This window comes from Prionailurus bengalensis, chromosome E2 (assembly GCF_016509475.1).
Source record: "Prionailurus bengalensis isolate Pbe53 chromosome E2, Fcat_Pben_1.1_paternal_pri, whole genome shotgun sequence".
NCBI lineage: Eukaryota > Metazoa > Chordata > Mammalia > Carnivora > Felidae > Prionailurus > Prionailurus bengalensis.
In genome coordinates this window covers 49,258,760-49,274,149 of record NC_057352.1, presented here as the reverse complement: position 1 = coordinate 49,274,149, position 15,390 = coordinate 49,258,760, and the positions used below count along the sequence as shown (strand labels likewise).

Genomic DNA, 15,390 nt, shown 5'->3' with positions numbered 1-15,390 from the left:
GTTCTGCAGAACCTGGAAATGTTGTGGGAAACCCCATCCTGGTGCCTGCTGGATCTGCATGCTGTGGGGCCCCTGGCAGGGGACAGTCTCTGCCCTGCTGATCCACTCACGTGTCCCAAAGGACAGTGGTGAAGAACCACTATTTCAGAGGGCACTGCTGGTGGACTGGGTTGGGAGGCCTCGTGTATACGGGGGCAGGTGTTTAGAGTCATGCTCTTTTCTCCTTCGAACCTTCCACCCAATGTTCTTAGTCATTACTTGGTCATAGCTCCCGGCTGACAGAGATTTCTTCTTTCCACAACCATACCCATTTCAAATAGACAAATGACTATATAGTTCTTTTGTTCTTTTTAATTCAGAAAGAGAGAGAAAGGGAAGAAAATAAAAAACATTTGTTTAAATAACTATTGCAGAAAAGGAGATCTGGGCTGGACGCTGGGACCTACCTCTTCCAGAAAGGGGATTTATTAACGTTTTAAACAAAACAAAACAAAAAGAAAAAGGAACAGAAAAGAAATAAATTATTCTGCTCAATACTGTTTGGCATAATCGCATTTTTTCATCTTCTAAACACTCCAAACTGCCTCTTCAGGAAGCACTGAGCTGAGACTGGCAAGAATGGCTGGTGCCTTGACTCTCTAAAATGATGGGGTAGGCCCTGAGAGAGGCATTCCACTAAAGGCCCCCCAAATCCACCCTCATGCTCTACTCCTCTTACTTTTGGAATTGGAAAGGAACAGACTCTAGCTACGTTCTCAATATATTAACTTTTAGGGGTGCCCACTGCCCTGCCCCAATCCTCTTCTAAAATACTCCCTGCTGGTCCCTGTTCCCCCAGCCAGCTGCAGGAACTACACCAATGGCCAGGAGGCTGCTTGGTGGTATCAACTCACTAAGATAAAGGGTGGTACTTGTGTTCCTCACTGTTGGGAAGGGGGATCCTATTAGTAGTTTGGAAACTTCACAGAAGCCCTTTCCCCCCTCCGAAATTTCCCCAACCTTGTAAGGTGAGAATACCATCAACAGCTTCCTGTCAGAGCTTTAGCTGGGTTCAGTCATGCAGGTAAATTCCAGTTGTAACCCGTTTGCTGGTTTCCCTGCCCTTCTAGATTTGGAAATGGAAAGTGGGTTAGAGCAAGGAGGCAGGAAGTGAGCATGGGGGAGAGGGGACACAAGGGCAGGAGAGGAGGCATGCAAGCGGGCAAGTCTACTCCTCCCCAGCTAGAGTCCCAGCTATTTGCATGGCCAACGTAGAGTTTTTAAAAAATCTGTGTTGGTCAGCCACCCCTGGTAACCTCAAGTTAATTAAATTACGAGACCAAAGCAAATTCCACCCCCAAGCAAAGGTTTCCTACTCCTCTTTGGGGTGATGGATGAAGGAAGAAGGTGCATGCACCAGGCAAGCTGAGTTCCCCATCTCCAGCCTTCTTTCCCACGTGTTGCTCCCTCTCCCTAGAGCGGGCCAAACGCGCGCGAGTGTGTGCGCGCGCTCGATTATTCGCGCGAGCGGGCGGGGGGGGGGGGGGGTAGGGAGTGAAGATGCAACAGTGCCCCCCAACCCCCAGGGCAAGTTTTGATTATTTTTCAGGACAGGTAGGCTGGTGAGGAGGCCCAGGGCCTAAGAAGAGCCACTGAAAAGGTTTTGGGTGAACAGTAGGGGCCGAGAGTACACGAGAGTGAGAAGCACCTTACATCTGAAGTGACTGGGCTTCCTTGTCCCCTGCCGTGTTCCTTACACCCGTGTTCCAGAGTTAGGCCCTAGGCGAATTCCGCCCGTTAGCAACGGGTGAATACAGTTCTAGTTTTCTGGTGAGATGCTAAATGCCCTGGTCAGAAAGGCCATTCCATAGGGTGGCCAAAGGTGGGGATGGGGAGAAAGAGGAGGGGACCCACAAGCCACTGCATTTCTTTGGTGGGTTTACACTCACCCATCTGGGCCTGACAGAAAAAGGAAACGTGGGGTCCAAAATCCTCTTGAGTCTGAAGAGGTTTGAGAGGGCTCCAGCTTTTACCCTGGGATGAAGGCGCGCTCCCCGGAAACCATCTGATCTCCCCTAGACCACCATATAGGAACGGCTAACGCCCCACCGCCCACCCGGGGGTCAAGAGGGACACCCCCGCCCCCCACCAGCCCCGGCAAGGGAAGCCGAGCCGCCGCTGCCCCGCACCTTCCCCACCGTCTCCTTCTCGGCGCCCCTGACCGAGGGAGGTCGACGAGCGGCGGGCAATGCTCCTACAGACACTTGAGGAAAGTACCTCACTGAGGCCGGAACCAACCTCTGTTCCTTAAAAAGCGTGAAATAAAATTCTACCCAAAGCATAGGGGAGAGGGGTTTTCGGCGGCCGCCGGCCCGCCTCCGAAGGCCATTGATTGGAAGAGACGGGCCCAGTGCCGGCAGTTCTCCTTGAGTCGCATGATTGGCTGGGAGAAAAAAAAAAAAAAAAAAAAATCCTCCGCTTCGACTGCAGCGCTGATTGGTGCCTGGCCGGCTAGTCCCCAGTCTCATGATTGGCGAGGGACAGCCAGCGCTCGCTGGACTTGCAGCATGATTAGTCCAGACCGCGCCCTGACGTCGCTCCTAGGGCCTGGAAACGCCCAATGGGGCGCCGTGCCCACGCCGAGGCCACCGCCCTCCGGCTGGCCTGGAGTCCCGGCTAGGAGCCAGCGCCCGAGGTTCGCGCCTGGCCCGGAAGGGTCGCGGGTTCAATTTCCTCGGTAGACCTCGATCTTGCTGGCCTTGGCCAGCATGTCGATGATATGGGCCTCGAAGTCGGCGTCGTGCACCCCCGTCTTCCGGAACTCGCCCGCATACCGGTTATTCTCCCAGTAGTGGTGCCAGTTGCCCCGGCTGTCGGCCCCGAACCCGTACACGTTCACCTGCAGGGGAGGGCGGCGCAGGTCACCCCGCGTCGGAGAGCGGGAGGACAGGGCACGGGAGAGCCTCGGGTCGCGGTGGGCTAGGAGAAAGGGGCTGCAGCGACCCGACTACAGCTAAGAGACGCGCAGTTTGTCAATTCGCAGAGCGCGGGAGGCAACGGGAATACGCGACACCCAGGCCTGGAGCTAAGGATACCGACTGGCAAGACTGCTGCTCCCTTTCGGTTCTTCCACCCGTCTGATTGCAGCGATACGCCTCGGTCTGGGGCTATGGGACCTCTCCCACCGTTGCTAACGTTCCTTTTTTTTTGTTTTGTTTTGTTGTTGTTTTTGTTTTTTAATGTAATACTTTTATATGAAAGCTAGTCAAGCACCCAATACCACACACTGAATTTACTGGCAAAAGTGGGTGTGCTGGGCGTGAGCGAGTATGGCACAGCAGCCCTGCTTGCTAGTGAGATGCGCTCCTGGAACGAATGACCTGCAGTGTTAACACACACAGGGTAGGCCTAGGGCCCACAGCGGTGGGAGAAGACCATCCCGCTGGAACTTAACTTCATTATTTCCGTTCTATTTATATTTTTGATGATTTTTTCTTTATGACAAGTAATACCAATTATGGTAGTAATGTTCTGTTTCCTTTTTAAATAAATTTAACTTTTCACTGAAGTGATTTTAGGTTTGGTAAAATCATGAGTAGTAAGTTTGGGAAATGAAGACGTATACTTTACAGCCTAGAAATGCAGGAAATCAAAGCCACTTGGTTTCTGCCTACAAAAACACGTTCCTCTTGCTCTGCTAAGCCCTAAGAAGGGCTAATCCCCTCTGTTCCATGGGTATCCCTATTTTACCCATAACACCGGGTTACCCACCTCATCACACACATGCAGGGCAAAGAAGAGCACCAGCATCCCTGTAGAAGGGTACCGCCCGTGATGCTCTGTCCACCGGTCGTGGATATACTTGAAGAAGGCTGGGTTGTAGATCTGAACCTGGGAAGAGAAAAGGCAACAGACACATGAGGGGTGTTGGGGGCCTGGAGATTCAGGCCAGGCTCTAGCTTCTGCCAGTTCCTCCATGCTTGCCAGCAGACCTGTTCTTCCAAGTTCCCTAGTTTCTGTGGCCTCTGAGGGGGTCAGGCATACCAGCAGATGGGTGGACTCTGAAGGTTCTGGAAGGGCACTGGGGGACACCTGAGCCACAGGACTGGGCACACCAGTAGTCAAATCTGCACCGTTTCTAATGAGATGGGGATGAACAAGGGAGAGGTGGGAGCTTACCTTTTCTTTGTCCACTCGAAGGAAAGACTTCACTGGTGCATAGGTGCTGCAAGCAGAAAGAAGAAGATTTAGATGGCCCTTGGGATCTAGAAAGGTCCACAGATGCCTTTCCTCCTTGTCAGGCCTGAGTGATGACAGCCTTACAACAGATCCCCTGCTTCCAGACTGCTTTCCCAGAGCACATCACTGCAGTACCTTGCTCAGAAAACTTCAGCAGCTACCTATGTTCTTTAGGATAAAATAAGGATGTTTTAGACAAACATTGGTGCCTTCTATTATCTAGCCCAAATGTTTCTTTCCACAACACTCAGCTGTGAACTCCCCACTTAATTTAGCCAATCATCTCACACCCACTATATTTGTCTTAGTTCTGCCTACAATGACCCTCTTGCTACTACCCTCATATTTGGTACAAATCCCTCCTTCCCTATTAGCCAGCCATGGCACCCGTAGTCTATACTCCTTTTCTAAGCAAGGGACTTAAACTCAAACTTAAACTTTATCATAAGATAAAGTCAGGAAACTGTAATTTATATTTCTGTGTTTAAAAAATACATAGTGACAAAATGCAGGCAAATAGCAGGCAATATGTGGAAACAGCTTAACTGTCCACTGATGGATGAATTGATAAAGCAAATATGGTATATCCATATAGTGGAATACTATTCAGCCTTTAAAAGGAATGAAATCCTGTACATGCTACAACACAGATAAACCCTGAAAACACTACACTAAGTGAAATAAGCCAGGACAAACACTATGACTCCACTTACATGAAGTACCTATAATAGTCAAATCATACAGACAAAAAGACTAGTGGTTATCAGAGGCTAAGGGTCGGGGAAATGGGGAGTTATTAGTGAATGCAATTTCCACTTGAAATTATGAAAAAGTTCTGGAGATGGATAGGGTGGCGTTTTGCACAACAAAGCGAATGTACTTATTTAAAAATTTTTTTACATTTATTTATTTTTGAGAGACAGAGAGAGACAGCACAAGCAGGGGAGGGGCAGAAAGAATGAGATACAGATTCCAAAGGAGGCTCCAGGTTCTGAGCTGTCAGCACAAAGCCGGATGCAGGGCTCAAATCCATGAACTGTGAGATTATGACCTGAGCCGAAGTTGGATGCTTAACTGACTGAGTCACACAGGTGCCCTGAGTGTACTTATAATTTTGGTGGAGAATGTGGGCAGTGATCTGAGAAAATGAGTTTGTATTTATTTATTTGTTTTTAAGTAATCTCTACACCCCATGTGGGGCTTGAACTCACAACACTGAGATCAAGAATCACATGCTCTAGCAACTGAGCCAGCCAGGCACCCCATATGTTGTATACATTTTAACACACACACATACACACACACACACAGTGAGACAGTAGATTAGTGGTTGTTGCCTAGGGCTGGGGTGTGGGAGTAGAGGGAGTGAGGGTGATGGCTAAGGAGTACAGAGGTATCTTTAGATCTTTAAAGATCTTCATCTTTAAGAAGATGAAAGGAGTTCTAAAATTAATTGTGGTGATAGTTACACAACACCATATTTAATAAAAGCCACTGACTTATATACTTTAAATGTATAAACTGTATGGCATGCGACTTGTACCTCAATAGAGATGCTAAAAAATACTTAGTGATGGGGTGCCTGAGTGGCTCAGTCAGTTAAGCATCCAACTTCAGCTCGGGTCATGATCTCACGGTTCATGAGTTCAAGCCCCATGTTGGGCTCTGTGCTGACAGCCTGGAGCCTGGAGCCTGCTTCAGATTCTGTGTCTCCCTCTCTTTCTGCCCTTCTCCCACTTCCCACTGTGTCTCTCAAAAATAAATAAACATTAAAAATAAAAAAAAAATACTTGGTGATGAAACTAATGTAATGTTGTATGTCAACCACACTTGAATAAAATAAAATAAAATAAAAAATGACATATTAAATTTCCTCAGTTTCCCAGCTGTGATTGAGCAACTGTCTCTAAAGAAAATTCTCAGAATGCAGAACTCCCACAGTCAGGAGCTACCTCCTGGAAAGGAGACCAAAACCTTGCTACCCTTTCTACCTACAGGAAGCTGGCTGTCACTATGTAGGAGTGACACTGAACAACCTGTGGCCCCAGCTAATGCACCACTTTGGGCTCTCCCTACTATTGCCTCCCTCTTCACCAGCCCCTCTCGGTCAAAATATTCAGTTAAAAGAATTCTAAGAGCCAATCCTTGGGAAGACTCCTCTCAAAATGCTCTGTCACCCACATTCCACTCCCAGTCAACAGAGCGACTTACAATCGGATCTGCCCCGTGGACAAAGCGCTGGCAATCCAGAGGAGGTCCAGGGCTTTGAAGGGCACCAACACAAAGCTGACATTGGCGGGCAGGTTCTTGGCACTCTCGGGGTACATGAAATGATGAGTGGTTCGGCTGCCAACATCCTGTTCAAAGCCCACGGTTGGCGCCTGATTCATCCTGTAAGGACAAGAGGGTGACATGAGAATAAACCGCCATAGAAAGTGGCACAAGATTTTTATCTTTTTTTAAAGTTTCTTTCTTTCTTTCTTTATTTTTATTTTATTTATTTATTTATTTACTTATTTATTATATGAAATTTATTGTCAAATCAGTTTCCATACATCTTTCTTTATTTTTAAATGTTTTTATTTTCTTTTTTAGAGAGAGAGAGAGAGACAGAGCGTGAGCAGGGGAGGGGCAGAGAGAGATAGAAACAGACTCTGAAGCAGGCCAGGCTCTGAGCTGTCAGCAAAGGGCCCGATGCGGGCCCTCAAACTCAGAACTGTGAGATCATGACCTAAGCTGAAGTAGGCTGCTTAACCGACTGAGCCACCCAGGTGCCCCATTAACGTTTATTTATTTATTTTGAGAGACAGAGAGCAAGAGAGAAAGAGAGCAGGGGAGGGGCAGAGAGAGAGAGAGAGAGAGAGAAATCTCAAGCAAACTCTGCAATGTCAGCACACAGCCCCATGCGTGGCTTCCACGAACTGTGAGATCATGACCCAGGCCCAAACCAGAGTTAGATGTTTAACCAACTGAGACACCCAGGTGCCCCTGTACAAGATTTTTACAGGACAATTTGGTTCTAGCCATCAAAAATATAAATGGGTGTACACTTTGATGCAGCAATTCCATTTCTTTTAATTATTTTTTTAAATATGTGTTTATATTTGAGAGAGAGAGGAGAGGGAGGGAGAGAGAGAGAAAGAGATAGTACATGAGCAGGGGATGGGCAAAGACAGAGACAGAGAAAGACTCTGAAGCAGGCTCCAGGCTCTGAGCTGTCAGCACAGAGCCCGATGTGGGGCTCAAACTCACAAACCATGAGATCCTGACCTGAGCCAAAGTCAGATGCTCAACCAACTGAGCCACCCAGGCGCCCCGTGGCAATTCCATTTCTAAGTATCTATCCTATAAAAATGGTTTCATAAGTCTGAAAAGACATGCACACAAAGATATTCACTGCATTTTTATTTACAGTAGTGAAAAGGAGAATCAATTTAACAATTAAGAACTGGTTGGGCCTCCTAGGTGGCTTGGTTGGTTAAGCGTCCAACTTTGGCTCAGGTCATGATCTCACGGCTCGTGAGTTCAAGCCCTGTGTCGGGCTCTGTGCTGACAGCTCAGAGCCTGGAGCCTGCTTCGGATTCTGTGTCTCCCTCTCTCGGCCTCTCCCCTGCCCATGCTCTGTCTGTCTCTCTCTCAAAAATAAATACACATTAAAAAAGAGAACTGGTTAATACATTTTGGCACACTCATATAATAGAACACCATGTAGCCATGAGAATGAGTGAAACAGATTTACATGTGCTGGTAAGAAATAAGTCCAAGAGGTACTCAGTGAAAAAAAACAAGTAATGTGAGGTGTCTATCCCATTACCTTTTGAATACTACTATGTGCTGCAGGAGGGAATTAAGACAAAAGGAAAACTTGAAACTAGATAGTGTGATATCATTTTTTTTGTAAAAAAAGAAAAGGAGGCACAGGGAGCAAAAGGAAGAAGGAAGAAAGAAAAAACATACTTTTATATATGAATAAAAAAATCTGGAAGAGTATTACAATTGGTAACAAAGGTTACTCTTGGGAAATGGGATGGGGAAGGGTAATTCATCTTTTAGTATATATATTTTTTTCTTTTAAAAATGTTTTAATGTTTATTTATTTTTGAAAGACAGAGACAGAGACAGAGAGCAAGGTAAAGGGAGACAGAGAGGGAGACACAGAATCTGAAGCAGGCCCCAGGCTCTGAGCTATCAGCACAGAGCCTGACATGGGGCTCAAACTCATGAACTGTGAGATCATAACCTGAGCTGAAGTGGGACGCTTAACCGAATGAGTCACCCAGGCACCCTCTAGTATATATATTTCTGTGTTTTTCCCCCAAGAACAACATATTTATTACTCTTACAATTTTTTTTATGAAAGAAAAGAACAGCCTTCTACAGCTTCAACCTTACCTGGCTGTTCTGTCCTCTTTCCTAGAAGACGGTGGAAGCAAGATAAGAAGCTGAAGCATTCCCTCAGCCCCTGAGCTGCATGGCAGCCTCTATTCCACCAGCACCAGCCCCTCTGTCCCTGTACGTCAGCTTCTTATCTGCCTTTCTGTTCCAAGGCCAGGAGGGATGCTCCAAGTTCTGACAGTGCCCACCTTGGCTGTCTGCCGGTGATGTGCAGTGTGGATGTGTCTCTCCCATGCTGCCATGGAAGAAGTCGGAAACCCAGAGTGGGCTCACCATCCTCCTAGGTATAACAAGCCCAGGAGGCTTCTACTTCCTTTCAACTTGTGCAAAACATAGGATCAATAAAATCAAAGCTCCCTCTTTTGGTGAACATCTTCAAAACAGGTGATCCAGCTGTAAACACAAACCTGTTGGTCTTTTCTGCTATGACCATCTATGAGAACATTCCTGTCTTGTGTGGACCACTTTGCAGAATCATAACTGCCTAGATAGATGACCATAACCTTGCCCTCCAATGGGGATAAAGGGACCTGGGAGAGAGGGAGCAAAGTCTCCATGTGCTTTCCCAGCTTTTTATGCCTATTCTGTAAAACCAGGATGAAGGTTACCTGTACTTAAAGTGGCTGGCACCACTCAGCTGGGCTGAGTAAAGATCTCCTGTGTCACTGGGGCTCCCACAATGCCTTCCTCCTGCCCACCTCCCCCTGATGGCACGATAACAGTAGGAGCACAACCAGGAGGCCCCACTGCTGCCAGTCATATTGCTGTAGCTCTCTCGTTCCCTTCCCTTGAGGAATTGGAGGATGTTTGGAGTTGGAAAGCCATAAAGCCTGAGAATGGCCTGATTTGGAACTAGAGAGTGAGTCTTTGTTCTTGGCCACTTCAGTTCTAGTCTGGCTCAAGCAGAAGCCTAGAATCTTTTCTGTAGGACCAACTGTGCTCTCGCCTCCATTTCTTTAGGTTAACTGCCCCTGTGCCTCCTGTCTAGGCACCCCTCCGTTTTCCTGGTCTTTAGGATTCAGAGATATTACCTCTTAGAAGAGCCTAAAAGTATACTTTCCCATTTCTTAATGACAGTTTTCTGGGGCTACTAGAGCTCTACACACAGCACTGGTGTCCTATGGTCACCAGAGCCACATCCAGATCTGCCTTCTGTCACATCAGCCCTGGGGTCTGTGAGGAACAGATCAATTGGGATGGTGTTTCTCAGCTGCCTGGGATATGTAACGGGGTATCAGGAAGTGGACGACGTGGGTTGGTGACACTCAAGTTGGCTGGGGCCTGGACTGGGCAGGAGCTGGGGTCAAGGTCACTCTGGCGTGTACCTAAGAAATAACCTCCTCTCACTTGACATGGAGAGGCCAAACTGGTCCCACAGATCAAAGGGCTACAAGTGTCCCAGGTTGGCCTCTGAAGACAACCCCACTCCACCCCACCCCCATCATCTGTAGCCACAGTCTTGAGGAAGTCCCTTCTTAGACCTGGCAGGCGGTATCATTGCCTCCACCTCTCTCAGGTCCCTCTCACTTGCTGGGCAGGCACCAACTTTCTAAAATCTGAGAACGAATGGAGTAAGAGTTCTAAAAAAGATGTTTCAGAGCCTCCAAGGTAGAAGGAAGTAACATGGTATGATTTTGAGGGCAGGATTTTGCTTTGAGGTTCTGATTCATTCTGGAGAAGCCAAGCCCTGGAAAGGGGCCAGACAGGACACAGGTTGAACTACATCTCCATGATTCAGGGGAAAAGCATTCTAGAATTCTATCTGTTTCTGGTTGCCTCTGCACCTGAGGGCAGAGGCAGGGGAATGGTGGATGTGCATTCATGCTTAGAGTTTGGTATCTGGTCACCTAGTCTCTTCCATTCACTCATGTATTAAGGTGAACCTACGACTGCCAGGTGCTTGTTCTAGGTCTGCTGGCTGGCTGAGGCAGGACCAGCTCAACTCCATTTGAAGTTTTCAGCAGGGCTCAGAAGACATATAGGAGGAGGAGGCAGCCGGGGGGTGGGATAGGGAAATATGGGTACAGCCATCATCTCACTGTAACTCAGCTTGGTGGGGTCTTATGTTGGTCTTGCCTCCAGGGACCAGGGAGGCGTCCCCAGTGGTTCCAAACCAAGACATGCCTATAAGGAAAGAGTCACCTCCACTACCATCAGACTGTACACATCATCAAAAAGCCAATTCAATCTGGGTCACCCCTTACACAAAGCAATTCTGGGGTCCATTCCAAAACGCACATCTCCTAACCTGGTCTCTGTGAGTGAACATCTGTGAATTCCTTTCTGTAGCCTGGCCTGACCAGGTACCACTAAGGTGTCATAGCGGCCAAGCCTTTTTGTCTGCTTCTACCCTGGAGCTTCCCAACCGCCACTGACATGCATAATGAAAGCATCCACTTAGCACAGGGGGCAGGGCAGCAGAGGCAGGAGCTTCAGGCACTCAAGACCATTTCCCTGGGCTTCCCGAGAGTCCCAGGGCTGCACTGAAGTGATGGATGCCTCCTTCTCCACTCTCGGCCACTGTCTCAGGGTAGAGAGATCCCCTTCTCCAGCAACCAGCTTGCCTCCCTTACATTCTGAGTGCCAGCAGTTGGAGGATAGAGAGAATCTCAGGTGGTTCTGGGTTCCTGGATGGGGCCTAGCAGACCTCCTCTCCCCACCGCCCCCCCACCCCCTTCTCAACATGAGAAAGGTTTTGCAAGGAATGGTGAAAGCCTCAGAGACATACTGCTGCCTGGGTGTTGCCATGGAAACAGCAACAGTTTCTAAGACAAAGCCCTTCCTTCGCCTCCTGGGAAACCTGGTCTTTCTACAATGCTCATCATAAGAGATGCTTAGTGAAAACTCGGCATTTTCAATATATTTACTCTCAAGTCTCTTTTTCCACCAAGGAGTGGGATGGAAGGATCCCCAGCATGGCATTTCCCATCCCCAAGTCTAAGGAGAAAGTCAGAAAACAGGATGAAAGTCAGGAACAGAATGAGCAGTCCATGTTGGAGTTTTAAGTCCACCATGTAGTCCCTGTTCACCTCCAGGCTCATAGCTCTGTGTCTTTGTCTGAAATGAATGCCTTTCCAACCCCTCTCCTTTCCTTAAGGCTGGGCAGAGATGTCTGGTAAATGAATCTGCCCCACATAATCTAAACCTTATCAAATAAAGGTGAGGGACAGCAGCCCAGAGCAAGCACTGAGCAGTTCCTCTTCCTGCCCAGGACCTCCATCTTCTGTGAGACTGCCAGGAGGAACCATCTGTGGCTATTAATCAAGATGTTAGTGTGGGGCCTCACTCCTGGCTCAGCACTGAGGGGACCAGGCAGGTGGGAGTTCTCACCAGAAAACAACCAGTGGTCTACTCTCGGTTCTTTTCAGAGGAGTTCAGGACTCGAAACTGAGTGCAGGCCTCAAGCAAAGTACAGAATGGGAATTCTGCCTCCCCATCTACCCAACAAATGAGAGTGAGACACTCAAGCCTTTACAGAAGGTTCTGGTATGGGAGGCTCACAGCAGCAGGCAACTCCTACACTGCCAGACAAGTCTATGGAGGCCAGTGCCTCCTTCTGGAGGCCTGTCCTGGGCCCACCCTTGCACTCCCTGGGGCTCACCTCATGATGAAGTTGTGCCCATCCACATCTGGACCGTAGCCAGAGCCCCGCAGGTTGCCTGAGTTCCCCACCACGGCACAGCGCCGGCACTGGTGGGGGTCCCGGAAGCGGTAGGGGTTCTCGCCTGGCACTATCTGGAACAGCTTCTCCAGTACCTCGTTGGTATTGTGTGACTTGAACTGGGGCTGCAGCATCTGTGGACAGGAGAGAAGAAGGAAGGAGAGGGGCGGGTGAGCAGGGAGGGATTCCTGTCTCGCCTCCCTGCCTTCACCCTCTAATCTCAGTCAGGGAAAGGGAATTCTCTCTCAACAGTGAGGACATGCCCCCATTCCCACACAGTAAAGTTCCTTTCTGAGGCTAGTGCCCTTCTCATCAGGCGCACACTCTAACGCACTGGAGGGGACTTGGGGGTCAAGGGGTACCGCAGAGCAGAGAAACTTCCTGGGCTCGTCATGGCTACAGAGGCCCCTGCTCTGCTGTCCTCTCAGGGAAGCTATGAGTCACAGGAAGAGTCATTTTGAGGTGCAGTTAATGTGGAAAACCCTGCTGAGCTTCAAGGGCTCATTCCCAACCCGCCTACAGAGGGCGCCTCTGGGACTGAGCCTGAGGACTCAGGGTTAGGAAAGCTCCATCTTGACGCGATATCCACAGGGATAACTGGAGTCACCCCCTGAGCCCTAGGGGAGAGGAGAAGAGCAGGCAGAGAGGTACAGGAATTCTTTCAAACTCAGAATGGCTGCAATGAAACTGGTTCCCTGTGCTTCCAACCACCAGTAACCATGAAAGACCATGAAATGAAGCCGGGGCAGTCCTCAAATGCCAACACGCCAGGCAAGTAACTGTGCAGGAGTAAAGTGGCAGATGGGGACTATGGCAAACAGGAGGCCCCATCAAAAAGGAGTGAGCTGACTGCTGCTGTGTTGTATCGTCAGCTCAAAAGCACCAAATTTTCCAGTTTTTCAAGAGAAGCTGAAAATATGGATTTCACGTGAAATATCCCAATTCCTAAATGTTAACTAATGCAAATATTTTAAAGGTTTTTTTTTAAATGTTTATTATTTTTTTTGAGAGAGAGAGAGAAACACACACACAGAGTCCAAGCAGGGGAGTGGCAGAGAGAGAGGAAGACACAGAATGCGAAGCAGGCTCCAGGCTCCGAGCTGTCAGTACAGAGCCTGACACAGGGCTTGAATTCACGAGCCGTGAGATCATGACCTAAGCTGGAGTTGGGCACTTAACCGAGTGAGCCACCCAGGCGTCCCACTAATGCAAATATTTTAGAAATACTGAGCAGGGGCACCTGAGTGGCTCAGTCGGTTAAGCATCCAACTCTTGATTTTGGCTCAGATGATGATCTCACGGTTTGTGAGTTTGAGCCCTGCATCGGGCTCTGCACTGACAGTGCGGAGCATGCTTGTGATTCTGTCTCCCTCTCTCTCTCTGCCCCTCCCCGGCTTGCTCTCTCTCTCTCTCTCTCTCTCTCTCAAAAATAAATAAAAATATGGGGCGCCTGGGTGGCGCAGTCGGTTAAGTGTCCGACTTCAGCCGGGTCACGATCTCGCGGTCCGGGAGTTCGAGCCCCGCGTCAGGCTCTGGGCTGACGGCTCAGCCTGGAGCCTGTTTCCGATTCTGTGTCTCCCTCTCTCTCTGCCCCTCCCCCGTTCATGCTCTGTCTCTCTCTGTCCCAAAAATAAATAAAAAACGTTGAAAAAAAAATTAAAAAAAATAAATAAATAAAAATAAACTAAAAGAAAATATTGAGCAGACTGGACTTGGGTCACAGACCACAAATCAGTAGGGTAGAAACTAGGGCTTTAACACGCTCTGTGATCTGAACCGTAATATGGGGAGTGTGGCTGAGCAGGAGCTGCTCAGGGGACAGAATAAATGAAGGGAATGGAGTAGGCCTGCTTCTCTGCCTCTTAGCACAGGAGCACAGGAAAGGCTCTTGAGAACAAGAATACGAACTGAGTGTGGACAGGAAGCTAAGCTTGAGATAAGAATTTCTAAGTTCACAGCAAAAGGGAGTGACTACGGGGAGCCCGAGAGAAATGGCTTCTGTGTCTTGGCTGAAGAACATGCTTGGTGCTTAAACAGCCCCGAGTTCCATCCCTAAGGGAAGGAAACCTGGCCTACCCATGGGTCTACTTCTGCCCAGGATCCTGCTCTGGTTCTAGGTGGCCACCACCTCAGGCAAGCTCTATGCACTATCTGAACCTTGATTTTCCTCACAAAATGAGGGCTGTGACTATGATTAACAGGCGGAACCCTTCGAGTGCTCCAGGCTGCCACAGGAATGGCCCCTGGGGCTCCTGGTGATCCTTGCTCTGTAGACCTCCCATTCTTAGGGACTTGGACAGTCTGAGCCAGGAAGCAGGATCTGTGAGTGGTTCTGATAAGCCTGATCACAGGAGCTCCTCCTCACTGTCTCCCTGAATGTGAGAAAGAGCGGGGAGTCATCATCTTCCCCATTTTCCAGCTGGGGAAACCAGGAGCTGACTCCCCAGTCCCCCAGGGGGAATGAAGGTGGCCTGAGGGCCCTTGGGCTAAGCACTGACACTGCTCCACCTGACACAGTTTGGCAACCAGATGGCCCAGGAAGAGCCTAGGGAGTGACATTCCAGAGATGACAAGGATGAGGTAAAGGGAGTTAAAAGGAGCAGAAAGGGGACAGTAGCCAGAAAAGCAGGGAGCCTCAGGCATACCTGTCCTCTCATCCCCTGCCCCTCACCTCCCTTATCTCCCAAAGAAACTCACAATGTTTTCTTTTCCTGGCCCAGAAGAAAGCCTCTTCCAGCAATTATAGAAAACTAAGTGAGTGGCCCTCACGGTGTTTAAAATTCTTGTGAGCCAACATTTACAAATTAGGATATTTAGCAAAAAAACTGTGGACTTCCAAGTTCTCTTAAGGGGTCAGAAGATCCAGCAGTGATGGGTCACATCCCTGCAGAGCACAAGTTTGCTATAGCTGAGAGGGGTTGCCTCCTTTATAAAGGGCAGACATTCTCCCCGCCATGGTCCTTACCTCTCAGCATCTTCCTCCTTGGGGCCTGTATCTCCTGTGTTATCTCCCTGGCCTAGTAGGCATTTCTGGTGTCTGCCCAGCCCCTATAGGCACTAAAAAGTGGTTCTCTCTCCTTCCAGGCCAAAGCTCACTCTGCCTTTCAGAATCTGTG

At 48.8% G+C, this 15,390-nt stretch overlaps 1 protein-coding gene across 1 annotated transcript in view; it reads right to left on the bottom strand.

Annotated features, from left to right (window-relative positions):
* Positions 1-331: 331 nt before the first annotated feature.
* ST3GAL2 (ST3 beta-galactoside alpha-2,3-sialyltransferase 2) overlaps positions 332-15,390 on the bottom strand; it is a 48,958-nt gene continuing 33,899 nt past the window's right edge. The window contains exons 3-7 of the mRNA XM_043599642.1: positions 12,215-12,408; positions 6,430-6,609; positions 4,159-4,204; positions 3,751-3,870; positions 332-2,878 (exon numbers count right to left, since the gene is read on the bottom strand). Of these exons, the coding sequence (XP_043455577.1) occupies positions 2,705-2,878; positions 3,751-3,870; positions 4,159-4,204; positions 6,430-6,609; positions 12,215-12,408 (714 nt within the window). The 3' untranslated portion in view covers positions 332-2,704. The remainder of the gene's footprint in view (positions 2,879-3,750; positions 3,871-4,158; positions 4,205-6,429; positions 6,610-12,214; positions 12,409-15,390) is intronic.